This window comes from Myodes glareolus, chromosome 7 (assembly GCF_982192425.1).
Source record: "Myodes glareolus chromosome 7, mMyoGla1.1, whole genome shotgun sequence".
NCBI lineage: Eukaryota > Metazoa > Chordata > Mammalia > Rodentia > Cricetidae > Myodes > Myodes glareolus.
Window position 1 is genome coordinate 23,531,090 of NC_142032.1, and position 27,397 is coordinate 23,558,486.

The 27,397-nt window shown below is 42.5% G+C and overlaps 1 protein-coding gene across 7 annotated transcripts in view; it reads right to left on the reverse strand.

Annotated features, from left to right (window-relative positions):
• Plce1 (phospholipase C epsilon 1) overlaps window positions 1–27,397 on the reverse strand; it is a 277,183-nt gene that overhangs the window by 16,417 nt on the left and 233,369 nt on the right. For all 7 annotated transcript variants that reach the window (XM_087907931.1, XM_087907928.1, XM_087907930.1 and 4 more), the window contains 8 exons: window positions 26,625–26,741; window positions 25,321–25,479; window positions 20,183–20,312; window positions 16,295–16,416; window positions 15,380–15,497; window positions 8,225–8,356; window positions 6,833–7,120; window positions 942–1,105 (listed from right to left, as the gene is read on the reverse strand). In XM_087907931.1, coding sequence (XP_087764057.1) covers window positions 942–1,105; window positions 6,833–7,120; window positions 8,225–8,356; window positions 15,380–15,497; window positions 16,295–16,416; window positions 20,183–20,312; window positions 25,321–25,479; window positions 26,625–26,741 — 1,230 coding nt within the window. The remainder of the gene's footprint in view (window positions 1–941; window positions 1,106–6,832; window positions 7,121–8,224; window positions 8,357–15,379; window positions 15,498–16,294; window positions 16,417–20,182; window positions 20,313–25,320; window positions 25,480–26,624; window positions 26,742–27,397) is intronic.

Below are 27,397 nucleotides of genomic sequence, written 5' to 3' on the forward strand. Positions count from 1 at the left end.
GTAGATGTGAGGTAGAGTACAGTCAGAGGCATCAGGAATGGTTCAGACTGAACATGGCTGGCAGATTGAACTGGGCCATGTCATGAGAGGGGCAGGGGACAGGGGAAAGCCAGAAGCCAAGAGCCAGGAAAGTGGAAACCAAGAGAGGCAGCCAAGAGGCAAAAAGGACAAAAGGACTGAGTAGCCAAAATAGCTAGGTTATACAGGAATCAGGGCAGCTGGGGATAGGGAAGCCCAGCCCTGGGCTGGGGAGTTTAGGATAGGGGACAGGGTAGACATCTCTGTAACAGGTACAGACCTTTGTTGCGAGAGGCTGGCAGACAGCTACCACTTTGCTGTTAATAGGCACCTTAGTTACCATTCTCCCGGGTTTCCATGAGACCTACGGTAGCCTTCGGTAGAAAGATAAACCAGCACTCTACCCTTGCTAAAATGGTCTAACACAAAACAGACAACTTATCTCCCAGCCGAGGGCAGGAGACAAAGCAAATTAGGTGATGGGAGAACGTGTGAGCAGAGTTATCGTAGGATTTGGAATGTCAGGAAGACACTTCCTTTGGGAAGTGAGAAATGAGATTTAAAGATGGAGAGAAGAAATGACCCCAGTCTCTTTCTCTCTCTTTCTCTCCCCCTATTTTTTTTTCCTGTTAGCTAAGAGGGAACAAATTAATGAGGAAGCAAAGGTGACTAATGAACTGCAGCCCTCTATTCTGAGGCAGCAATCTGGAGAGTTTCGCCAACCATTTGTGAGACAAAGCAGGAATCTAATAACTCCACCTGCTTGTCTCAGAAACAGAGTCTGTGACAGCATGCCAACCTCAGCCGCTGCTTTCTGAGAAAGAAGAAATTATTGTGGGAACCTGCATGATCTGAAACACAACCAGTTCATATTTCTCCCAGAGGTTTATGTGTTACATGGCTCTGGCAACAGGAGTACTCACAGTTAAAGAATAGATAGCAGGGTCCATGTTGTCTAGGTCTCTTTCCAGGGGAGAAAACTTCTGGTACATGGGACAACTTTTATCCCACAGGACAGGGGGCTTCAAAACGTAACCGCAGCCACCATTTGCCTCAAACATTGCAGCATTTAAAAGTAAAGGAAGATCTGCAGAACAAACAAAGCCAAGACTACACATTACTTCATGAAGAAGAGACAATTAGCCATTAGCTCTGGGCTGGCTAGTTTTTGTCAACTTGACACAGCTGGAGTTATTTGGGAAGAGGAATCTTAGCTGAGAAAAGGTCTCCATCAGATTGCCTGTAGGCAACTCTGTAGGCTATTTCCTTGATGACCGACATGGGAGGGCCCAGCCCATTGTGGATCATGCCACTCCTAGGCAGGTGGCCCTGAGTTGTTTAAGAAAGCTGACTGAGCGAGCCTTGAAAGGCAAGCCAATGAGCCGTGTTCCGATATTGCCTCTGCTTCACTTCTTGCCTTGAGTTCCTGTCCTGACTTCCCTTGGTGTGAAGGAGTGTGAACTGGGAGCTGTAAGCTGAAACATACCCTTTTATTCACCATGCTTTTGGTCATGGTATTTTAGTAACAGACACCCTGAGACACACCCCATAGCAACTGATGGTTGCTAACTATGTGCCAGCTTGTGTTAGCAGGCACAGAGCTACAGAGGAGCAGCAGGTAATAGAGATGATGATGACGGTGATGATGATGACGGTGATGATACCTCACCACCAACAGAAAAACCCTTTCCTCATAGTCAATGGAAATGTCCCATGTTCCAACACCAAGCTAGGGTCTGCCCCTTAAAAACTCCTTTTACAAGGAAAATATCATCACATTCATCAGACATCTTACGTAGAATACCTTATTTTATGCTGGTTTGGGACAAAAATCATTATTTTGGGAAAGAATCATTTTATTTTCTCATCTCTAAATACCAAACCATGCAGATAATTTTACGACAAATTCTTGCTATTTCAAAAGTAAGATAAAATCTTAATGATACAAGAAAGAAAAGGAAGAAAAACAGTATTTTGTTGAAATCGTAATTTCAGGCCATAATTCTTTTTAACCTCTCTTTATAGTTAAATATGAAAAAGTCGTGACATATGATTCACATCATGTCCGCAGTCTCCTCAATCATAAACTTTAGGAACCCTTGCAAAGACTTTGAGTGTTTTCTCGCCAGATTTTATTTGGCGCAGTTTTTGATGAATGACTGCACCGTTTCTGGACTCTTCCACACTCGCATGCTCATCTGACGCTCAGTCTGTATGAACGTGGCCCAAGTGAGCAAAGGGTTTATGGGATGCACCTGACAAATGTTCCCACTGGTGGATTCCTTCCATGTGCCAAATGAACTTTGCTTCATGAGCCAACATCAAGGAAAAGTGGACTAAGTGCGTTTGAACAACAAAGGCTTGGCCCCTACTCTTGTGTCTTGAGTATAAATTTTTTTCTACGCATCCGCATCTGAGGTTGGCCAAGAGCCTGTGCAGGAATTCCTGAAGAAGATGTACTAGGCACATCAAGCTCCCTGGGCCTTGGTCTCATCTGTTGAATTGGTGCAAAGCACGCATTTGTCCGGTTCCTTCCAGGGTTGATGTGACCGGACTTCAAGAGGCTGTGCTGTCCTTCCCCGGCCACTCTGTGACCAGGAAACAGACACAGCTAGGATGGCTGAGGGAGTGAGGCAAACGAGCTCACTTGAGGTGGTTAACTATGAAATGGATATTTACCCAATTTGGAAACACAGCATTCATAATCTCAAAATTCAAAATCGGATGCAACTTTATGAGCACCAATCTGACACCTCAGTGTAAAAATCCCTGTCTGATCTCATGATCGGGTGTAGTCAAACAGTCTCTGTCTGCATATATTCAAAAAATCTGAAAGGGGGACCCCCAAACCAAAAAAACTTCAAGCTCAAACACGTCTGGTCATAAGCATTTTAGATAAAGGATAATCAATTAGCATTCTTAACAACAGTAACAGTGGCTCAAACGTAACGATTTTAACTTCATTTAGGTTTGGAGCCAGACCTTCTTTTCACTGTGCCTAACTTAATCACTTTTATTTTATTTTATTTTACTTTTCAAGACAAGGTTTCTCTGTGTAAAAGCCCTGGATGTTCTAGAACTAGCTCTGTAAACCAGCACAGCCTGGGATTCACAGAGATCCTCCTGCCTCTGCCTCCTGAGTGCTGGGATCAAAGGTATATGCCACTGCTGCCTGGCTCTATTAGCTTTTTAAAACTTTTCTTTTTAAGACTGGGTTCCATTGTGTAGACCATGCTGGCCTAAAACTCACAGAGACTGGCCTGCTTCTGCCTCAGGGTGGCAGAATCCCAGAGACAGGGATCTGCCTGTCTCTAAGTGTGCTACTCCCAGCTTGTAAAACCTCGAAGGCACCTTTTTTTTTTTAAAAAAAAAATTTTTTTTTTAAGCTAAAATCCCATTTGGTACTACAATATGTAAAACTGATTTCTGTGAATCTGCTCAGTTTGAAATGAAGAGGAGCTCAACTCAAATCTAGTCTTCTTCTTGTCTCCTGGGGGAGGCCTAGCGGTCATCTGCATTTTAACAACCTGTGTTTGTAACCAAATGCAAGAAAGTACATGAATCAGTTCATCCTGATTGGCCCATCTGAATCAATGACTGAGGGCAAATCAGATGTACCACTGCCTGCATGATCTCCTGGTCCTAAAAACACTGTGGTAGGCAGATGCCGCACTATGAAAACTGAGACTCTAATCCAATCAAGCATAATAAATGCCTTTTAGAAAGAAGCTGTTCTTCTGACTGAGGCTGCAATGCTTACATTCTTGTGGGATCTGTGTATGGAGCAGGATTCATTCTGGCCCAGAGGAGAGAACTAGGGTGGAGTGTTGCCAATGACAACCACAGCTTCACACACGAGCTTTATGCTTGCAGGCTCAGTGGTCACTTTTATTGAGCATGGACCTGCTGATCCCTCCTGACCTTCTTGGAGTTGACAGTGGGCTAGAAGCTTGAGAACAGAGGGTCCTAGTTTCATAGACACCCCTGGAAGGCACCAAGCTCCCCTGACTTCTACAAAATGGCAAAGTAAATGAGTCCAGTGAGATAAGGAAGCTGACGGGCACAGGAAGAGTCTAGGAAGACCAGGTGCTTCTTCACCTGGAAATTATTTTGAACAACTGAAAAGCGGTTGTTTTGATTTTGATGGCCTATCTGTCTGGATTCTCAAGTCACAGAGAAGGAAGTACCTGGAGGATGTCTTGTTAGCATTTGTATGAAATGTTCCCCAGAGGCTCGTATGTTGAAACACTTGCTCCTCAGCTGCCACCATTTGGAAAGGCTGTGGAACCTTTAGGAGGCAGAGCTTTGCTGGAAGAAGTTGGTCAATGGAGGAGGGGGGTGTTGAGCTTTTACAGCCTGGCTCCATTTCTTGTCCCTCCTCTGTTTCCTGATGGCAGACACACTGTGACTAGCTGGCCTCTGATTATCCCTCCATGCCTTCCCTGCTATGGTTAAATGTATATTCTCAAACTATAAGACAAAATAAACCTTTTGTGGTAGTTTGGATGTAATTGCTCCCATAAGCTCATAGGGAATGGGACTATTGGGAGCTGTAGCCTTGTTGGAGTAGGCGTAGCCTTTGAGGAAATGTATCATTGTGGGGGCAGGCTTTGAGGTTTCGTGTATGTTCAAGCTACACCTAGTTCAGATCACTTCTTGTTGCCCGCGGGTCAAGATATAGGAATCTCAACTCCTTCTCCAGTACCATGTCTGCCTGCACGCATGTTACCATACTTCTAGCCACCACGCTCCCTGCCATGAAGATAATGGACTAAACCTCTGAAACTGTAAGCTACCACCTCAATTAAATGTTTTCCTTTATATGAGTTGCCCTGGTTGTGGTGTCTCTTCACAGCAAAAGAAACCCTAAATAAGACACCTTTCTTTCCTTCTTTCTTTTGCTTTTTCTCTTTCTTCTTATAATTTATATACTTTTATTTTATGTACATTGGTATTTTGCCTGCACACATGCAGGCTGTGTGAGGGAGTCAGACAATATGAAACTGAAATTGCAGACAGGTGTGAGCTGCCAATTTTTTTCCTTTAAATTGTTTTATCAGGTATTTTTGTCACAGTGGGAATTAACTGAAGTGTCAACGTGAAAAGCAACAGATCTGGAAAAAAAAAAAAAACAACCCAGACCCACAGGTTCAAATGCAGTGAGTGAGGTTGACCAGGACAGACTTCTTCAGCTCACAGCCACTCATATTTATTGATCATCTACTGTGTATAAAATGTTGAGAGAGACTTTAGTCCCAGTTGCACCAATGAAGGCCAGTCTTACAGAGGGACACATAGATGATGCATGTGGCTTGTGCCGTGTGCAACAGCAGTCCATGTGAACTGAACTGAGAGAGATTAGATGACAGCGCTCCTTCTGGGCTGCCAGGCTATGCAGAGACCCTTGCAGGTGGCCTCACAACAGTCATCTGCTTCCCTTGAGTGGGGCAGCTCCAACAGGTGCTCCCTGCTTGGTTTGGGGAGACTAGAGCCTGAGGAGGGGAGTGGAAGGCACTTGGGTTCAGTTTGTGGTGGGCACTGTGGTGTGAGCTCAAGAGTGGCAGCTTCTTATAATCCCTTTAGCTAGGGTGCCCTTTGCCCTCACTGGAGCCAGCGTGTCTGCGCCAGTCCTGACTCCTCAGGAGCAGGGCACACCCCAAGCCAAGCATTCGTACATTTCCTTAAGGAAACCATCCTGCTAGCCATTTCAGTGCATGTAAAAACTTAAGGAGCGTAATAGCCCAGGAAGCCTTGGACACAGGGCTACAGACAGAGCCAAGGAGCTGAAGCTCAGGCCACTAGTGACAGATAGAAAAGAAAAAGAAAACTTTTATGACTCTGAAAGTATTTTGCCATTATTTCCATTTGTGAGTCCAAGTCATCCTGTTTTTACAGATTATCAAATACCCTTAAGGAGAGTTAACATTGTGCAGCGCTTTTCCTGTGCTAGGAGCTTTCTGAGTTGCTGCTCCATCTACACCGTCCTAGCTACGCTCAGCTGGAAACGGTAAATACTACTGAGGGTGAAATAAAGCAAGGCAAATATTGGTAAGCTGATGTCTTTGGCGTCAGCTGCAGTTGACACCAGAGACAGGCACCTCGCTATCCCGGAGCTAAGAGCTGTGGTCTCCTCTCAGCTCCAGGCGAGGCCACACTGTGGTTTCTGGTTCAGCACAGGTTCAGATTCGGGTCACGTGAGATGAGCTGTGGAGCTGCTGGCACCTCCGCTGCTCAAAGGAAAGGCTAGATTTTTGCATGGGTTTCTAGGAAACATCACTCATTTTCTTTCAACACTACATGGAAACAAAATGTCTTATTCCCCAACTCCCAGAGATCTGAATGGTGTTTAAAGTAACCTACTACGTTTTTCTTTGAGACAAGCTCTCTATGTCACCAACATTGGGCTTGGAAGCCTTGCCCTCAGCTTCTGGAGTGCTGGAATTCGAAAGTGGTACGGCGACACCCTAATCACAGGGCGCTACTTTCTTCATTGCTGGAACAAGGGATTAATTAAGCGATGGTAGGAAATTCCAGCCCTTGTAAAGCTTTAAATTTCAGCTGGCTATAGGTCGATCAAGAGCAGTTTGTGTTTAAAAGGTGCCCTTTAAAAAGAGTCATCGCCCACTTCTCTATTAGATAACTCTGAAATCAGGAGCCCAAGCCCTATCAGCTTCCCACTTTCCCATCCTTTGTCTTCCTCCCCCACATATGTGTGCCCCAGGCTGGACTCGATCTCGAGAAAACAGATGTTTATGGAATTGTGTTTACTAAACATGAGAAGATGCAGAGAGAGGTGAGGACGCAGGCCCCTTACCATCCGTCTGGTAGTTGAGGGCTACAAGCTGTATGCCGTGGAGCCAAAACATGATGGGGTTGGGATTGGATGAGTCGATTCGGGTCGCTGCGGGGTAGGTCCTCAGCAGCTGGCAAGCTGTGTGCTGGATCAGTTTCTGAGAATACCTGCGACACAGACGTTTGGCGGCATTTTCATTCAGTGATGAGATATGATAGCATTTGGGAGTTCTAATGATAGCGCTGAGGGACGTGCTTGGGCTGAGTGGAGAAGATTCCTCCCAGGTTTGTCGAATTCCTTCATAGGAACCTAGACCCCCCCACAAAAGATCAGCCTCTGATTAATGTCAAAACTTCAAACATTTTAGAAAGCTGAATCTCAACAGCACACCAAATGCACAGTTGCAACAAGGAAACAGAGTAGAATATATCTTGAATTTTACTTGTGAGTTAGTTTGCTGCTTTGAAACACGGTGGTTGTTGAGTTTTAAAATGAGGGTAGCAAGATGGGGTGTGACTCAGTGGTAGGGCACACATCTAGCATGCACAAGGATCTGGATTTAATTGCCAGCACCAATAAGTAAGTAAGAAAGTAAATAAGTAAATAAATAAACAAACAAAACAAGTAATAACATAAAGACAGCAACACCAACATAAATTGGACATCTAGAATTCCTTTAGCCTAAGAACATCACTGTTCTGTGGGTAATCTTTACAAACACAAACTCCATGTGTAACTGTATAAAACCCACAAGAAAACAAAGCCCCTAAGCAAAACAAATATTCTATCAATAACATAGTTAGATAAATATCCTTAAAAGAAGGAGTGTCACCCAGGCACAGAAGAAGATAAGACAGGAAAATGCCCAGACCGGTGTGCAACATCTGAGAGCAAACAAGAAGTTACACAACTCTGCTGGATTGCATCCTGTTCAGATTTTCTTTAAAAGAATTTTATTTTTTTGAATCAATTATAATGAACTTCTCAGTGTTCGACTCTGAGAAACAGCATCAGGACACTGATAATGGAAAAGAACTTTAATTATCTTATGTATCAGCAGGGCTTTTAACTGGGGGAATTTATTACTTTTACAATAAAAAGTAATTAGAAATAAAATGATGTATCTTGTGGATAAATGGCAGGGTTCCAGGAACCGTTTAAATGGTGGAAGGTGCTTCCAGTTTTATTTTTGAAGCAAACAATGTGAGACAATCTTCAGTTAAAAAAAATGCTAATTTTAGTGAGTTAAAAGGATAAATTAGCAATCAGAAGATATTTATGCTGTACTTGGATAGTGTAAACATCTATGAAAATAAAAGTGAATTTCAAAATTCAAGGGAAGTTAGACAGAAAAGTATCTGAGTCATCCAGCATGAAAGACCAAGCGAAGACACTGAGAGAAGGTGAGTTTACTTTTTCCAGATGTTCTGTTAAATGATGCTGTCTCCCCTGGGCTCATTCTGCCAGGATTGTTGCCAAAAATGGACTTCCTGCTTTTCCTTTCTTTCCCTCTGCTAGAGCCAGATGAATTTAGAGTTGACAGGCCTGTTCTCATAAAAAGAAAATAAATAAGCCAAAAGCCACAGGCAAGAGAGCCCCACATTTTCCATCCTCATTAATGTTTATATGGAAGTCCTACTAGTCCCTTGTTACACAGCACAGAAGACCCACTGCACTTCAGCATAGCGGATAACAGTATTGTAGGCAATTATAGCAAAGTTTATTTAATCTCTAGACAGATGCAACAAACATTGCGTGGTTATTAAAGAATAATTCCTAAATTACAAAACCACACACACACACACACACTCCTAATGAACTGTGTGCCTGAAAGAGTTTTCAAATTGCACATACAGAAAATACTACAGTTAATATTTAATTCCTAGAGGCTAACAACTCAACTCGGGGAGATGGAAGAATGAGTATGAGCCAGGGCGTAACATTGTCGACATTATAAGCTTCTGTATCCTTTGTTGAGGCCTTGTGGGCTTTCCCCATCCATATTAGCACGCCTATCGCTGCTGTCTTTGTTCAGTTCATGTTGAGGCAGTCATATTGATGAGACTTTATGGGTGTAGCGTCTGACATTCCTAGGAAACACAGTCTCATAGTAAACTCTCGGGTCCTCTGGCTTATAATCTTTCTGCCCCTCTTCTGTAGCTTTTTAAAAATCAATTTATTATTTTATGTGCATTGGCGTTTTGCCATGGGTGTTGGGTCCCCTGAAACTGGAATTATACAGCTGTGAGCTGCCATGCGGGTGCTGGGAATTGAACCCAGGTTCTCTGGAAGAGCAGTCAGTGCTCTTAACCACTGAGCCATCTCTCCAGCCCCAGCCCCTCTTCCACAATGATCCTGAAGCCTTAGGTGCAGGAGTTATTTTATAGCTATATCCCCTGGGACTGGGCTCCACAATTCTGCCTTCAGATCGGTTGTGGTTTTCTGTAATGGCCAATTAAGGAATGCTGAAAAAGGGAAAAATATTCATTTCCAGGGAAGAGCACACCAACTGGTTATCTGATACCAAATGGTCATCCCCAAAACATATATACAAGTAACATTATACAAACTGAGCAGGTTGTACCATATTTAGGAATATACATGCATGCATGCATGCACATATGTATACACACACACACACACACACACACACACACACACACACACACACCAAAAATTAATGAAGAAAACAGGCCATGAGTTTGGAAGAGAGAAAGGAGGGAAAAGTAGGATGGTTTGGAGGGAGAAAAACAAAGGAGAAAATGATGTAATTATAGTCTCAAAAAATGAAAGAATTTTAAAACCCGTCTGGCATAATCTTTGATCAAACCTTCTGTTTTTCCTTATCTAAAAAAATGGGTGTGATTATAGGAACGTACTCACAGGGTTAGTCTAAGGGGTCAATGGGAAAGATAATATGATGATGATGTTTTATATCTTTTCTTTCTCACTCCTGGTCCAATCACTCCCTGGATCGTTTATGTCAGGCATGGTGCCCAGTGCACAGCAGGAACTCAGTACATATTTGCTGAAGGAGAGAAAGAGTGCACAGGCCCAACTCTAGCATGAGAAGAATGACTTAAAGGCTCCAAGGAAGCCAGCTGACACAGAATCATCCCTGTCGCCCATGGCTACGCGGTTGGAGAGTGAGTCCTTGTGCTGCACTGTTTGGAGAGCTTCTTCAGAAAATGGTGACCCTTCAAAGAACACAAGCAGATGATCACATCCAACGCTGTTGGGGTGGCCAAGAACCAGGGACCAGATAGCCCAGAGACAAAGGGTAAACAAAAGTCTATTGGCTTAAAAAAAGAAGTAACGAAATGATCCCTAATGATATTCTGCAATATCTTAGACCCATGCCTTATTCAGCCATCGTCAGCAGTTTCCTCATGCAGCAGATGGGGACAAATACAGAGAACCACAGCCAGACATTATGGGGGGGAGGGAGAGAGGGAAGGAGGGAGGGAGAGACTCAGAGTTCAGGGAACCTTGTGGAAGATGATGCAGGTAGAGCGTAAGAGCCTAAGGGGATGGAGGACACAGAAAGAACAAAGCCCTTTAAATCAGCTGAGCAAAGGTCATAGGAACTAACAGGTTGAAGCGGCAGGCAAGCAGAGGGCTTGTCCAGGTCTGCAACAGGCCCTCTGCCTATGTGCTCTGGCTTTCAGTTTAGTGGTTTTTGCTTTGTTTTTGTTTTTGTTTTTATTTTCGAGACAGGGTTTCTCTGTAGCTTTGGAGCCTGTCCTGCAACTGGCTTTTGCAGCCCAGGCTGGCCTCGAACTCACAGAGATCCGCCTGCCTCTGCCTCCCCAGTGCTGGGATTAAAGGCATGCGCCACCACCAGTTTAGTGTTTTTTATGGGACTCTTGAGTGTGTGAACAAAGTGTGTGAAGAAGTGGAACTCTGATTCTTATACCTTCTTGGGCTCTTTTCCTTCTGTTGGTTTTATGAGCCAACTTTGATGTGATGGTTCTTGCTTTATCTTATTGTATTTTATTGTGTTGTTCTGTTGCTATCTCCTAGAAGCCTGTTCTTTTCTAATGAGAGACAGAAGGGGAGTGGGTCCAGATTTTGGGGGGGGGGTAAGAATCTGGGAGGAATGGAGGGAGGAAAACTGTAACCAGGATAGATTGATGAGAAAAGAATCTATTTTCAATAAAACTGGGAGGGAGGAGGAATACAGATAATGGATTCAGAAAACTAATGCTCAGAGAGGGTATTAGTGTTGGCCAAAACCACAAATAAAAACCACGATAAATCTTGCCGAATGATTTTCTCTGGGCGCACGCACGCACGCACGCACGCACGCACACACACAAAATTTGGTAAGTACTGGGGTATTTGCCATCAGAAATAGTTAGAGACCAGGTTGAAGACTCTCAGATTCTTCATAGAGATAGGGTCTTGGAATTTGGGAATTCATAAAGGGGATTAGGGAGGATTGGCCAAACTGAGAACATTCTTATTATTCTTTAGGATACTGGTTGGTTCAGGGCCTTGTGCATGCTGGCAAGCACTCAACCACTGAGCTGCATTCTCAGCTTGAGTATATTCTGTTTAAACAAAAGGCCAGGCAATGATAAAGCCACAGCGTATGTCTGATGAGAGTTGAGTATACAGGGGAGCTTGCTGGACACTATCCAAAAATTAGGAAAATGAGTAATGTGAGAAAATACCATGCCTCCTTCTGCCCTTTTCCTATTAGAAGGAGGAGGAAAAGGCACGGAGATGTAAGGATTAAATGTAACTGAGAAACAAATCCTATGCAGATATAAATCATGAAGTGCCTCAATTATTTCCTTGATCCTAAGAAAGACCACATCCCTGGGAACTGAGACACCCAAGCTCTGTTTCTTGCAGGGCCAATGAAAAATTCACAACTGCACAAAAGTTATTTTATTCTTTTTGTTGTTGCTGTTTTGTTTTTTGAGACAGGGTTTCTCTGTGTAACAGTTGTGGCTGTCTTGGAACTTGCTTTGTAGACTAGGCTAGCCTGGAACTCACAGAGATCCATTTGCCTCTGCTTCCTGAGTGCTGGGATTAAAAGTGTGCACCACCACTGCCTTGCTAGGTGATTTTACTCTTACAGGGGTTTGGGTCATCCTGCATTCTGCAGGTTTTGTGGTGTGTGTGTGTGTGTGTGTGTAAATTTTTAGTACAGGGAATTTAATCTTGAGTCTTCACAAATGCCAGGAAAGTTTACTGAGCTAATAATCCCACTTTTAAAAAAAAGTTTGAGAAGAGTCATTTTAAGTTGCTCAGATGGTCTTGAAATCATTCTGTAGATAAGCTTCCAGTTCATAACCCTGCCTCAGCCTCTGCAGCAGCTGGACTACAGTCTGTGCTCCTGGGACAGGAGCTGGAAAGTAAGATTCACTGAAACTGAGAAGGTAATATTAACTCATCAAACATAAAACCAACAAGGTAACAAAAACATTTTATAATTTTCTCCTGTACATCAGAAAAATTTATAACAACAGTAACTTTTTAGAAGTTATTATAACAGTGACTCCAAGGACATAGTTTTAGTTATTCTGAGAAAGGAGGTAAAATTATAGACAGGGTAGAGAAACTTCAGTTGCTAACAAATAGCACATACAGTCGATGTGCTGTGTCAGGTCAGGAGAATAGCTTACTGGCGAGGAGCACCTGCTACTCTTGGAGAGGACCTGAGTAGTATACAGGTATACCCAGTACCTGTATAAGGTGGCCCACAATAGCTTGTGAGGCCAGCTCTGAGGATCTGAGGCCCTCTTCTCATCTCTTGGGGCATGTGTGAAACATGAACATTCGAGCGCGCGCGCGCACACACACACACACACACACACACACACACACACACACACACAGCCTGAAATAATAAAAATAAAATCTTAAGAAAATGATATGTGCTTCGTAAATGTTTTAAAAACAATATGCCAGGAACAATAGCCTGGTGTGGTGGTGCACACCTTTAATCCCAGCACTTGGGTGGCAGAGGCAGGTGGATCTCTGTGAGTTCAAGGCCAGCCTGGTCTATCTAGAGAATAGTTAAATCTATATAATAAACAAACAAACAAATGGGCAAAAAACAACTACAAGCTTATCCTGCACTCAGGTGAGGAGTTGGCCAAATGACCCCCTAACACTATCACTATTCTCTATCTGCTATAACTTTATCTTTCCTGTTGAATTGAAATATCTATGGGAATTTGTGCTCCTAGTTTCCTCAATACTTGAGAAAAGACAAAGCCAATTGAATTGTTTCTGTATTTCTAGTGTTACCTGTATTTATAAAGAATGAAACATGAAGCAATAGTGATATTTTCTTTTGAGACAGGCGCTCACTTTATAGTTCAGGTTGGCCTGGAATTTAACCATTAGACCACACTGGTTTCAGGGCCAATTCCCTTGGCTCTGCCACCTGAGTTCTGGGATTATAGGCTTGTGTTGGATTCTTGAACAACATGGCCCTCATACATGATCTGATGCTGACAGTTAACTTTCTCCCTCTATAATGAAATAAGCGTCACTGGGGTTAAGTATGACCATAGCATACTTACTCATATGATATAAATCATGCCCTGTGGGACTAAAACATTTAAAAAATTAGGTGTATGTACGTGTGCCTACTTGTGGGTATGTGCAACATGTGAATGTCTGGAACTCAATGAGGCCTGAACTGGAATAAGAGATGATTGTGAGCCGTCTAATGTGGGTTGTGGGAGCCAAGCCTGTAAGACCAGCAAAGGCTCCTATCGCTGAGCCATCTCTCTACCCGCATAAAACTAAATTTAAATGTTACCTTCTTGTATGTTTTGAAATATTTGCTGCATATTCATTTATATCTACTTCAACAGGATTTACTAGCCGATGAGCCGCAGCAACGGCCAAAAGTTTTATAGTTTCTAGAAGAAAACTTAAAATTAAGAAACTTCTATGATTTTTTTTCTTACGGTGCACAAGGTGGACACTGTTACCCTAAGACCTACATCTCCAGTGTTATATAAGACAGTAGATGACTGTCTCTGTCCTCTTTGCCAGGTGCAGTGTGAGAAGTAGTGCTTGCCAGGACCTGAGTTCAGCACATCTTGAAAACATGAGGGTTGGCGTTTTAACTCTTCTGTCCAGACCAACTTTATAGGACCCATATCCCGACATCCAGACAATCCTCCGATCCTAGCACTTTTCCCTTCTCAGAAATCTTGGGCACCAGAGTTTTTTATTTATTTTGTATGAGATTATATTTTGCTGCCTTCTACCTTTTTGCTTATACTTAATTTTTTCCCTTTTGGTCTCCATTTATGGGACACACAATTGAGTTGATAACACACTGATAATACTCTGATGAGAAAGGCAGGGCAGATGTTTAGGGAAGGATTTTGGAGACAGATAGACTTTAGATTCATAGACCTGTCATTTACTAAATGATGAGTACACATTTTTTTTTTTTGAGACAGGGTTTCTCAGTGCAACAGTCCTATCTGTCCTGGAACTCACTCTGTAGGCCAGTCTGACCTTGAACCCACAGAGACGGGCCTGCTTCTGCCTCCTGAGTGCTGGGATTAAACACTTGCGCCACCACTGCCTGGCTGAATACATTTTGGAAGCAATTCATTACATTGAGTTCTTTGTGTGTCTAGAAATGGCTAAGTGGGAAAACTTCCTCCTTTCCCACAGTTTCTTTCAGGTGGTTTGAGAAGAACCTCAACTCCACAGTTTAGGCACGGGACTATGAGGCTAGCCTTGAACTTGTGGTGATCCTCCCAGCACCAGACATTCAGACTGCAGCCCTTCAGTCACAGGGGTTGGTTAAGGTTTGGGAAAATAACTCAGTGGGGAACAATCATACTTCTGCTGGAGGTTCTGAAGAAATCTCAGACTGAACCTGAGTCTGGAAGTCTCTGGTGCTGGTTTGCTATTGCTGCCCCTCCCAAACACAGTGACTGACAAGAGAATGACGGAGGGACGGCGTATTCCCTGAACAGAACTGGACTGGGGACCTGAGTATCCGAGTGGTACTTTTTTTTTTTTTTTAAGTACATCAGCTGCCAAATTTCTTTCTTTGATAAAGTCAATTTCTGAAGTTTTCAAATAAGACTCTTTGCATGTATGCTCTGAAATCTTGGTGAAATTACTTGTTTCTGAGAATTTGTTTTATTCAGAAATGGGTGACAGGAAGCTGGGATGCTGGCTCACCAGTGAAGAACACTTCCTGTTCTTGTACAAGACCTGAGTTCAGTTCCCAACATCTGTATGGTGGCTCACAGCTGTCCATAACTCCAGTTCCAAAGGGTCCAATGCCCTCTTCTGGTGTCTGAAGGTACCAGGCACACGCATGATGCACACATACCCACACAGACAAAACACCCCTTGCTTACAAGATAAACAAATAATTTGAAAAATACAAGAGGAAATCTACTAACCTTGGGGAATTATTATGAAAAGTCAGAGGTCATCTATGGGAATTATTTATTTCAGTCACACAGTTCAGCTATTTTGCAGTACTCATAATACCCCATTAGACAAGCAGTGCACTTTTAACCTTTAGTAACTTTAAATGTTAGAGACGATATCGACTACTCTTACCTGGAAATTTTACTGCCTGGCAGTAGATGATGAGGTCAGAGAGCTCCGGTGCGATCTGCCTGCTTTCCTTTTTGTTCTGAGGGAGGTAAAACTCCTCTCCCAGTTCCATGTCATACACCTTTCAAGGGAAAATGACACCATTTAACCAGAAGGTGGAGTTCCCTTATTCCGGATCCCCAAAGCACTTTCTCTATTCATCTGCTATGTTGCCAACCTGCTTCCTGGCACTCAGTACTTCTTCACACCCATATGCCAGCACCTTTCTGAGGGAAAGGAGTGTGTCTAGTTCATCCTCCATGTCTCCAGGAAGAAGCCATTCATTATCTTATACATAGTCTATGCACATTTGGTGAATTAATAAAAGATTGATGATTTACGAGCATTGGCTTAGATTTTGACACCACAACTGTCAGAATTTTTTTCAGTGTCTATAAGCAATGAGGCACCTAAGGATGAGGCCTAGGTGCCTCATGTTATCTTGCTAACTCTTCATAATCTGCTTCCTTTTATCTTACTGGTGTAAATGACTTAAAAACCTCCCACAATTTCTTGAATAACCAAGTTGTCCTCTTGACCCGACTGCCCTGCTGGGTAAAACTTTATTCTTAAACAGCGTCTTTCATGAGAGCCTGTCCTTGATCCTCTGACAATACAGTGAGATCACTCTGCTTTTTACTTCTCTCAAACGTGATTTCCAGGTCTGTCTCTACCACTAAGTCATCCATCCCCTGCCCACTCCAGTGCCTGCCACACAAATACCTCCAGTAGGCGTTGACCGAGGGAGATAGTGACAAGTGGCGGGCAGGTGTCCCACAACATCACCATGTGGTCTCTGGCATCTGAGGAGTGGAGTCCCAGAAGGAAGGGACAGACTACCAAGGTTCAAGAACCCCATGAAGAATAGACGTCTCCTACCTTTCCCTTATTGCCAGAAGAGTTGTCCGCTTTCTTTATCCTCTTGGGGATTTCTTCATTGTACTCAAACTGAAGCTTGTCAGCACATGCTTTGTTTTCAGGTTTGTCTTCCAGAATATTGTCTAGAAATGAGTTATTAGGCTTCAGTGAGAAAGAACTGAATGTGTCCTTCAGGGCTCTGTGAGAGGGTGGCCAGCCACCTGCAAGTATTTGCTAGACTGAGATGCTGGCTAGGCATTACTAAAATGATGGCTTGAAGCACAATTTTGAAACTTGGGTTATATGTTCGGCTTCAGTTTTATAGGCTCCTTCACTGGTAGTTTTGGTACCATTCAGACATAATCTAAGTGAAAAGGCTCATCTTGCACAGCTGGCTGTATCCTGTGTCAAGAGGCTGAGGGCACTTGTAGGTCTGGGGAGGAGCTAGTGGCTGAATCATTTCTAGGTGGCACATTCATGAACCAGCCTTCCTCAGAAATGAAGCTATTTGCTTCTTGAAATGTCAAAGCCAATATTCATGGGAGAAAATTTAAGTTATGCATGATGCAGAGCTTCCCCAAATTAAATTAATTGGAAAGGAAAGTTTTCATGATTGTTGTTTTCAAGTTATAATCTTAAGAATGCAAATATTTTCAAATTTATTTATTTTTAGTGCATTCGTGTTTTGCCTGCATGTATATCTGCATGAGCGTGTCGAATTCCATAGATTTAAGCTACAGACAGCTATGCACTACCATGTTGGTGGAACTGAACCTGGGTCCTTTGAAAAAGCAGACAATATTCTTAACCACTGAGCCATCCCTCCAGCCCCAAGAATGCAAATATGCCTAAGCATAGTAGATAAGTTTAGATTTTTGCCATATTTCGCATCTCTATTTAGAACAAGTGTAAAAGTCTGAGAAATATATTATGATTGTTCTCTTTTAAAGTGAAAAACAGGAGAGCTAATATCTTATTCTAGATTTACCCTCTTTTTGGACCACAAATGCTTAGAGCAAAATATCCTTATAGCAAATCAGGGCCATGCAGCTTACTAAGAAAGCAACAATTTCACTACATTGCTATGCACAGAAGTGCCACAGTTTCATGCTAATCAGACTCAAGACAGTAGAGATATAATGCAGACATCCATGCAGTTAAAATACCGGGTTTAAATGGTGTTTACCTTCCTGACTGTTAGGAACAGGGGAAGCAGTAAGGAGATCTGCTACAGAGAAACAGAATCAGAAAGAGAATACAGATAAAGAGAGTTAAGACAGAGCCAGATAAATTGAATGAAGGTGTGGAGCAAAGCATTGGTTACAGCCGCTTAGATCACAAGATGAGGGAAACATTAAGTGTCTCAGAGACCTAATATTTTGACTGTCACAGCTACAAAGGCTAAAAATAAAGGAAATGCAGCCAGTCCTGGTCCTTGGGTAGTGAATGCAAAAGGATCAGGAGTTCAAGGTCATTTTCAACTGCATAGAGCATTCAAGGACAGGTTGGGCTGTATGAGACAATGTCTCAAAACAAACAAAAGAGCAAACATTGTTAATGCTAACCATGCCATAAGCTGCCCACTCATGTTACTAGTTAGTGAGGACTATAACGTTCCGGATTCGTCTTTAATTAAACTCAGAGAGATGACAGAGCCACTGCACCCACCATGAAAAGCAGGTTTGCTAAGGCATTTAACGGTTGCCTATGTGAGCTGTCATGGGACAAACTTCACAAGGCACACCATAACGTCAAGGCCTATTTGGAAATCAGCTAGCCAGAGGGATCTTTTAATAGTGACGACAGTAGACTTCAGCTGTCATAGCTCCCAGATGTTTGTGTTGGAAGTGTTTGTGTGTGGGGGTGGGTGGGTGGAGAGGAGGACATCACCAAACACTGGATAGAACTTTTTCATGACATATTAGAGAGACTTATGGCTCACAGTGATGAGAAATAAGTGTCTAAAGTCTCACACACCATGGGAGTAGAGTCTGACAGGCTTCCGCTCTCAATAAGTACTCTACCCCAGCTTAAACAAGGCATAGAACTAATTCAAAAATTCAGTGGGGAGCAGAGTTAAATTTTACTCCTCTGCGCAAAACTAAACCAAAAAGATCTTTCTCTCCTCTATTCATTTTGCTATTTGCAAACAAGCAAACAAATAAATACTGAGAATGATAATTTAAAAAGCCTGCATTTCTGTTCTCAAAAGTACAAAAAAGCCCAAGAGTAATTAATGATTGAGAAGAATTTATATTCTTGAGGACCAACTTATTACAGGAACAAATAACATCTGAACTGGCTGATTTCCTTCCTCCCTCCCTCCCTCCCTCCCTCCCTCCCTCCCTCCCTCCCTCCCTCCCTCCCTCCTTCCCTTCCTTCCTTCCTTCCTTCTTTCCTTTTCTCAGTCTGTGTTTCTCTGTATAGCACTGGCTGTCCTGGAATTCACATTGTAGACCAGGGAAGCCTCAAACTCACAGAGATCTGCCTGCCTCTGCCTCCCAAGTGCAGGGATTAAAGGCAGCGGATTGGCTAATTTCTTAAGTATAATTTTTCATTTAATCTCTGAATCAATTTGTTTTGCTCTGGGGCATGCATGGGTCAGTATAAAACGTTTTGCATTCTCATGACTTTTTAGGACTAGGATGTTAATAAATTGTCTTGACTCCATTCAAATTTTATCTTTTTTATTACCTCATGACATTTCATACCAAATAAGTAGACCTTTAACTGATGGCATGAATCAACTATTATGAAGGCTAAATGTAAATGGATATTGCACAGTATCGTATTTAGACTGTCACCAGTAATGAAGGCCCTGAACTGAACATAATTGGAAATAAACATGAGATAAGAAGCTGACATGTGGGGATGGCTTAGTGGTCTTTACATCAGTGGTTACTGGTGTGGGGATAACTACACATTTAGCAAATAGTCTACTTTAAGCAGCAAGTCTGTGCCAGGGATTACAGGGCCTTTGTTACATGAGGCAAATGCTCATCACTGAGCAAAACCCTCAGTTCAATATATAATACGATGCAGGTGATGAAGTCAGGAGGATCAAGAGTTCCAGCCCAGCTAGGACTAAACAAAAGAGATGTTGTCTCATAAAAAAAAAAAGTTTGGCATTTTCTCATATGAATACAGTTGCCTTTCAGGGGTCAGCAAAGTGGAAGCCCACTATCAGGAATGTTGCAGGAGAAAAAAAATTGTCATCTCCTGCTAATGACACTAATTACATGCAACTCTGACTTAAGAAGGCTTCACTAGTAACCTTTAGTTAACATGATTTATTTGACTTTTAAAAATTGTGTTGTTAGCCATTGCTCACACTTTTCTCTCTGGTGGGGCCGGAAGGAAATGTCTGATTGGTTTAGTAATCAGAGAACAGGGAGACAGGAGGATGGAGCTCCTCTGTTTGGTGCCAGACTGTCAGAGAGACAGTATGACAACGAGGAAGAGAGCATGGAGCAGCGAAGCTGTCCCCTGCGGAAGTCGCAGGAGAGAGAGGGGATTTAGGCACAGTCTGAAATGCCTGCCAAGAACTTCTACCACTTCATAAACACAAAGGCTGAAAATGCGTGTGTGTGCATGTGTGTGCATGTGTGTGTGTGCATTTGCTATAACTGCACCTCTTCCTCTACACGCCCATTTTAGGAATGACACCCCCACACACCCCCCTTCCCACTGCTTCCTGTGCTGTCCCTATCTTCCTGGAGTGTGGCTGTGATGCTTAACAGAGCCCCTCATCTTCCTTAGTCCTCACTAAGTGACTGGATTCTCAGACTCCCAGACATTATTAAAACAATCTCTACTGTTTATCTATGGAGTTACAGATTTATTTTGGGGGAAAAAGAAAAATCACCTAAGCATTTCCCTGCTCACAGAAGTCGGCTCTGTTTCTCTTACCATCGGAAAGGGATTCATAATCATAATCGTATTCATCCTCTTCATCTTCCTCTTCCTCATTACTGGCAGGTGGGGGGTTGGTATTCCCACCAGTGAAAGCCTGTGCTTGCATGGATGCTAATTGATGAGCCTGTAAGATAGTAATAATTAAAGACTGCAATGCAACTTACTGAGCTTCCACGTAAACCTTTAAAACCCCACACTTGGTGCTTACGAGGGCGAAAAAAGTAGATTGTCCCTTTGGGTTCGTTTGAGAGAGCAAGAACATATCTGGATACAATAGAAATGTTGCCCTCACTGGAGGCTTTGACTCCTCATTTGGACCCACAGAAAATGAAAACCACCATAGCATCTTGGAATTCACTTGTGTTGGTTTCTTTAAACAGAGTTACCCGCTTCTCAGGCACACAGGCATGATAAATCACTCAAGCAGTGTCTACCTAACCTGTCTTAGCTCCCATCAAAGCTAAGGAACAGAGATAAAGCACTGTCCTTAACCTTTTCTCTTAAGTCACCTTAGATTCTCAGAACATAGAAGCTTTTTGAACAGACCTCCCCTTCCCCCATTGAGGACAGGTATCCATGATGGAAAGGCTGCTCCCTGAATCAGCAGTGTTCTCTCAAGAATCTCATTGTCCCTCAAGGAATAAGGACTTTGGATCACCCAACGGGTCTAGAGCCAAGACAACGATGAGCTGACCACACCGTTACCAGGACTGGTTAACAGTGCACACCTCTTGCCTTCCATTTAAAGCAGAAGCTCCTGCCAGTGCCCTGAAGATGGACTTGGGGTCGCTGAGTCCCTCCATCTGTTCTTTCTCCCTGGGGAACCACACTAAGTGGATCTCTTCTCATCACACCGTTATGTGAGCTTCTAATTGACACGTTGAGAGCTGGTGGTTGAGCTCAGCTTGTTGGGACTGCCATAGCCTAGGCATTGACCCTAAAACCTCTGGATACAGCATTTTAGGCAAATGTCAACATCCTTGAAGAACTTGGGAGTTATTACAGAGAATCACAAGGAACGTGTGTGTGGTGTCCAGATTCCTAGGCTCTTTGGAAAGTCCTGCGAGATAAAACTCTGATGCTTGGAAAACTAGCATCAACCCCAAGGGACTGAGTGAAACAGCCTGTCAACTTTAGAGCAGGAAGTCTCAGTAAGAAACCATTTTTTTTCTGTCTTAAAATAATATTGAAAGTCCTCTGACCTAGAGAACAATGCTAGAATCCCTGTGGACAAGCAGACCCAAAGAACAGTTGCTAGTGTAGAAAACACTTTTTCAACAGACGTTATCTGAACTATAAATCAAAATAACAAAGTAGGCGTAGAAATTTTAGGAAACCTGGGGTTAGATAAATGGCTCGCTGGTTAAGAGTGCATATGTAAAAGTTCAGATCCAAGGCCGGGGAGATGGCTTAGCAGTTAAGAGTACTCGTTCTTGCAAAAGATTTAGTTTTGATTCCCAGCACCTATGTGATAGCTCACAATCACTCATAACTCCAGTTCCAGGGGATCTGATGCACCAGGCATGCTCACAGTGAATAAATATACATGTAAGAGAACACTCATTCACATAAAATAATAAAAAATCATTTTATTTTTTAAATATTTTTATTTATTTATTTATTTATTATGTGTACAATATTCTGTCTACATGTGTGCCTACAGGCCAGAAGAGGGCACCAGACCTCATTACAGATGGTTGTGAGCCACCATGTGGTTGCTGGGAATTGAACTCAGGACCTTTGGAAGAGCAGGCAGTGCTCTTAACCGCTGAGCCATCTCTCCAGCCCCTAAAAAATCATTTTAAAAAATAGTAAGTTCAACTATTCAACTATCCAGGGGGGTCCGATGCTTCTGATTGCCACAGGTACCTAGGCCTGCAGTCATGTGCACAGGCTCTCTCTTTCCAGCTCTCTCTCTCACACACATATGCACACATACACACACACAAACATACACACACACATACACACACACATACTTAAAGATAATAAAAATAAATCATTACAACAAAAAAATTTTAGGGAACGTGTCAAAAACATGTAATAGTGGGTCAAGTGATATTTTTGAATAGGATGAACATAAATAAATCTTGAAGGTATTATCAACATCTATGAGATAAGAAAAAAACTCTGTCATTTCTCCGGGTAAAAAAAGACACGCATCAGGTATTGCCTAAACTACTGGGTTTCTCCCTATATTTATAATCAGAGGAACTGCTAAATTCCAGTTAGAGATGATTGAAAACAAAGATATAAGCTATCAAGATGGCTCAGCGGTTAAAAACACTTGCATACAAACCTGACAGCCTGTACTGGATCCCTGGAACCCATGACGGAGAGAGAAAACTAATTCCTAAAGGTTGTTCTTTGACCTCGACATGTGAACTCCCTCTCTTTCAGTAACATATTAATTAAAAGACAGTTAAAGACATGGTTTGTTTTCATTTCTATTCTTGGACTCTATGCTGGCTAGCTTTATGTTAATTTGACATAAGCTGGAGTCATTCGGGAAGAAGAAGCCTTGGTTGAGGAGAAAATGTCCCCCTCAGGCTGGTCTCCAGACAACCTGTAGAGACCGTGACCAAGCCCATGGGACACGTTCTTGATTGATGACTGAGGTGGAGGGGCCCAGTTCACTATGGATGGTGCCATCCCTAGCTGGTGGTTCTGGGTGTTAGAAAAACTCAGATTGAGAAAGTCGTGAGGAGCAAGCCAGTAAACGGCATCCCTCCATGGCCTTTGCATCAGCATCTGACTCCAGGTTCCTGCCGTGAGTTCCTGCTCTGACTTCCTTTGGCGATGCACTGTGACCTGAGAGCTGTAAGCTACATTAAACCCTTTTCTCCAAAAATTACTTTTGGTCATGGTGTTTTACCAAAGCAATAGAAACCTAATTAAGACAGACTCCCTTACTTGTAACTATGGACATTACCAAAGTTATGATGTCTTTTTTCACAATAGGGTTTCTATGTGTAGCTCTGGCTGTCCTAGAACTCGACCTGTAGACCAGGCTGACCCCATACTCAGAGATCTGCTTGTCTCCACCCCCCAAATGCTGGGATTAAAGGTGTGTGATACCTTACCACTAATTTTACGCTTTAAACATTTAATAAAAATAAGAAATTACATTGATTGACTGATTGGTTGGTTGATTGTACATTGTGTGTGTGTGTGTGTGTGTGTGTGTGTGTGTGTGTGAGAGAGAGAGAGAGAGAGAGAGAGAGAGAGAGAGAGAGAGAGAAAGAGAGAGAGAGAGAGAATTCATGCACAGTGTGTATGGAGTTCAAAGAACCACTCCAGGGAGTTGGTTGTCTCCTTCCACCATATGGGTTCAGGGAAGTGGACTCAGGTTGTCCAGCTTGATTGCATGTGCTTTTACATGCTTAGGCACCGTATCATCCCATATTCCCTAATTTTTACAAAAGAAATGTGGTTGCATTATTTTTTATAATAAAAATGTACAAATTGGGAAGATGCAGTGGAAGCTGTGCCCACATCTAGATAAAATATTCTACAGTGCTGGCCACCTCGATTATTAAATGCTCACTGGCTAGGCTTAGATTTCTCAAAGTGGGTTTAGGGAGCTTTGTGGGTGTAAATGGCCAGCATGGAAAAACTGAGAGCTTAGCCACAAAATGCAAGGCAAGCCTGGGAACAGCAGCTTAGCCAAACACAACTCAGAACCCAGGGCTCCACAACCTTCTCTAAACACGCTACAGGCGTCTTCCTCTCCAGTGCATCATTTTACAGTTTACCTTTCTCCCTCCCCCCCTTCACTGAAACAGTATGCAACATTCTTTCAGATTTCCTTTTATACACGTACCATCTGTGATGATCAGGCTACACTGTACTTGGTAATGCACTCTATATGAACTGCTGCTTCTAACCCACTCCTATGCTCCTTTCTCCTTTTCTTTCTTTCTTTCTTTTTTAAATAAAGTAAAATGCAAAATAAACAAAAATTGAGAAGAAGGAAGAGGAGGAGGAAAGGAAATAGTCTTCTGGAACAGTGTTCTGGAAGCAACAGCATCCCTTGATGGGAGGTCAGTTAGTACATACACACATGCTAACACCTTAGTTAAAAAGTTTCACTGCAAAGTCCATGTACAGCTCTTACAGCTTTGGGAGCTGAAGTAAATGCCAGCCTCCTGGAGAAGCCTTAGAGTGGGATGCTCATAGAGAAGGTTTGAGGCTTTTAGCCCTTGGGGATCTTCATCTCCAAAACAGAGTCGTCTGGTTTGTGCAGTGGTTCTCAACCCACCTAATGCTATGACCCTTTAAAACAGTTCTTCATGTCGTGGTGACCCCGGTCATAAAATTACTTTTGTTGCCACTTCATAATTGCAATTTTACTACTGTGATGAATTGTAATACAAATATACATATTTTTTAGAAACAAAAGTTTGCCAAAGGGGTCAACCCACAGGTTGAGAACCACTGGGCTAGTACGATACCTTTCTTTGTAAAAGAGACAGGGGTCTTACTGTGTTTCTCAGGTCAATCCCCAGTTCTTAGGCTGAAGCAACCATCCTGTCCCAGCTTCCTAAGTAGCGAATTACAGGGACACACTACAGGTGCTCAATGGAGCTAATATTTTCAATTCTTTTAAAATATTTTGATTAGGGCTGTTCAGTTGCAGGGGCATGCACGCTTTCCTCCATCTGTCATCTCCCCAGGGCCTTCTTACACTGGTCTTCCCGCCTGGCTCCTGAAGGTGACTGGTGGCACAGCTCTTGCTGGCCTTCAGGATATAGGAATTATATCCTATAAATGTTTTAACATGTGAAAAGATTTTTAACGTTCTTAGGAATGTATAGGTAGGCTTGGGAGCACACACCTTCAAGTTCAATATTCAAGAGGCCGAGGCAGGAGTCACACACCAACCCGCTTAGAACAAATTAAACAACGGAGGTACATTTCACATGGGTACAACTCACAAAATAAAAGCTGAGGTTAGTGGGAGGAGAGAATCTCTTGGTCTATGAATTAGAACTCCCAAAATCAAGTGTATCACTTAAAGGATCTCAAGGTTCATAGCTATGCAGCAAATCATTTGAAAAGTCTAAATGGCATGAATTTCCTTGTCCCAAGCCCAAGGCATATTCCTAACTTGCTTAATCAGAGAGGATTACCTTTTGTTTTAGGATGTCAACTGGAGTCTGATGGGCCTTGAGCTTCTTGTTTTTAAGAAGCACTTTCCTCCTAAGTTGATCAGGTGAGGGAAGCATTGGGTCGTCTGAGAAATCAGTCTCGAATAGGAATTTAGCCACCAGCTTTTCTCCAAACACATTCTACAAAGCACAAAAGGAAACACACCATCAACACCGTCTACCACTACTTGATAAATATATTTACATCCCCCAAATGTACTGGATAGCTCAATTTAGTTGAGCTGTTTGAGAAACCCCAGGAAAAGGAACTAAGAAGAGGTTGTTTATTCTCCTGGCGGTTTCCTGCCGGAAGGAAGGGGGATGTGTTCAGGGCAAGGGGGAAGGCCTAGGTCAGACTGGAGAGGGAGCCAGCTGTGATGACTTAGGAAAATGTTCCAGAGTCTAATGCATTAAAGAAGAAAGCAAGCAGAAATTTGATGAGTGGCTGTGGTTTTGCAAAATATGGTTTAGTTCTCAGTGAAGAGAAGAGACGAGAGGCAACAGGGAGCGTTTGTTCCAACATTGGATGAAGAATAGATACCATTTTCACAAGGACTTATGAGCACTGGTCTCCAAAGAAGACTCCCTCTCTTCAGGAGATCATGGGTGGAAGGTAGACACAGGGTGATCACTCAAGATAAGGATAGAAAATATGGTGATTTTTATTTCTATCTATTTTTAAATAAGCAAAACCAAAAATTTCCAAGTGCAGAAAAGTCAAGGTTTTGCTGGTATTCATATTGGAGGACGTTTCTGTTAGCGCTCCCTCCTTTTGTGAGAGCTACATTTCTACAAGTGCTTCTCCCACTGGAGAAGGGGAGTGTCTTATGCAATGTCTGCTCCTTAATCTGTCTGCATTATATTTCTCTTGTATAAAGAAGCTTACTATTAACACAGAAAGGGTTCTGAACAGTCTAACTTGCTAATTTGGATCGCTATAATACAGTGTGGGTCACAAGAATTTGTGACTTTCCTGGAAACATATTGAAAAGTTTTTCCACATACAATTGCCTGGTGACATTTGGTAGTATAGGCGTACTGGAGAGTTGCTCTACCCTTACCTCCTGAGGCTTCCTGGAAAGGGTCAGGAAACCAGAAAACAATACCTATATGGAAAAGAGGGACCATTCTAGAAAAAAGCCTAAGCTCTCGGAGCGAGGCCATTTTTTTTCAGGTCTTTACAGAATATGCTTCATGGCTAAAGTCCAGCTGTGCTGTGGTCCACATCTGTCCTAGAGAGATACCACCACCAACTGAAAGACAATAGTGTCTTGGATGAAGCTCACCTTGAAAATTTCCGCCATCTTTCGTTGTTGAGGCAGTGAGCAGTGGTTCTCAATGGATATGATAACTGGCAGGTCAGAGGTGATGAAGGCGCTGCGATCGATGGCTTCCACCACTTCCTGTAAGAGCCAGACAGCTCCTTAGAGTCAGGTGTCTGCTCAGGGTGGTCAGGAGGCTGGCACTGGGCTACAGAAAGTGTCCTAAGTGTTGCATTCCGTCGGTTCTGGACAAAAGCGGTTTTTATCTTTTCAAAAGTATAGGGGGTCTCTCTAGATCTGTGGAAGATTAATTCCAGTACCTCTGCAGATACTGGAATCTATATGATACTCAGATCTCATATAAAAATGGCATAACATTTACATATAATCTTTACAAATATATCTTGCCATGTACTTCAAATAATCTCTATATATGTAGAATCCCCAGTATAATGTGAACATATCATTTCCAAATGATGACAAGAAAAAACGTCTACAAATTCACTACAGACATAATTGTACCCCACTTTTGGATTTATACATATATATATATATACATATATATTCAAACATATACATACATATAGTTGTATGGTTGAGTTCATAGAATGAGAACCCATAGCTAAATTTACAAACACTAAGCAAAAGACTAGGATATTTTGTATAAAAACATCAAATATTGAGCCTTATTTCTATACTACAAGGAACAGCTGTTACTATGCTGAACTGAAAAAAAAAATTAGTACATATCAAGAAAGAATACCTTAAGACATTGTTTTGTTATAGCATACAATATA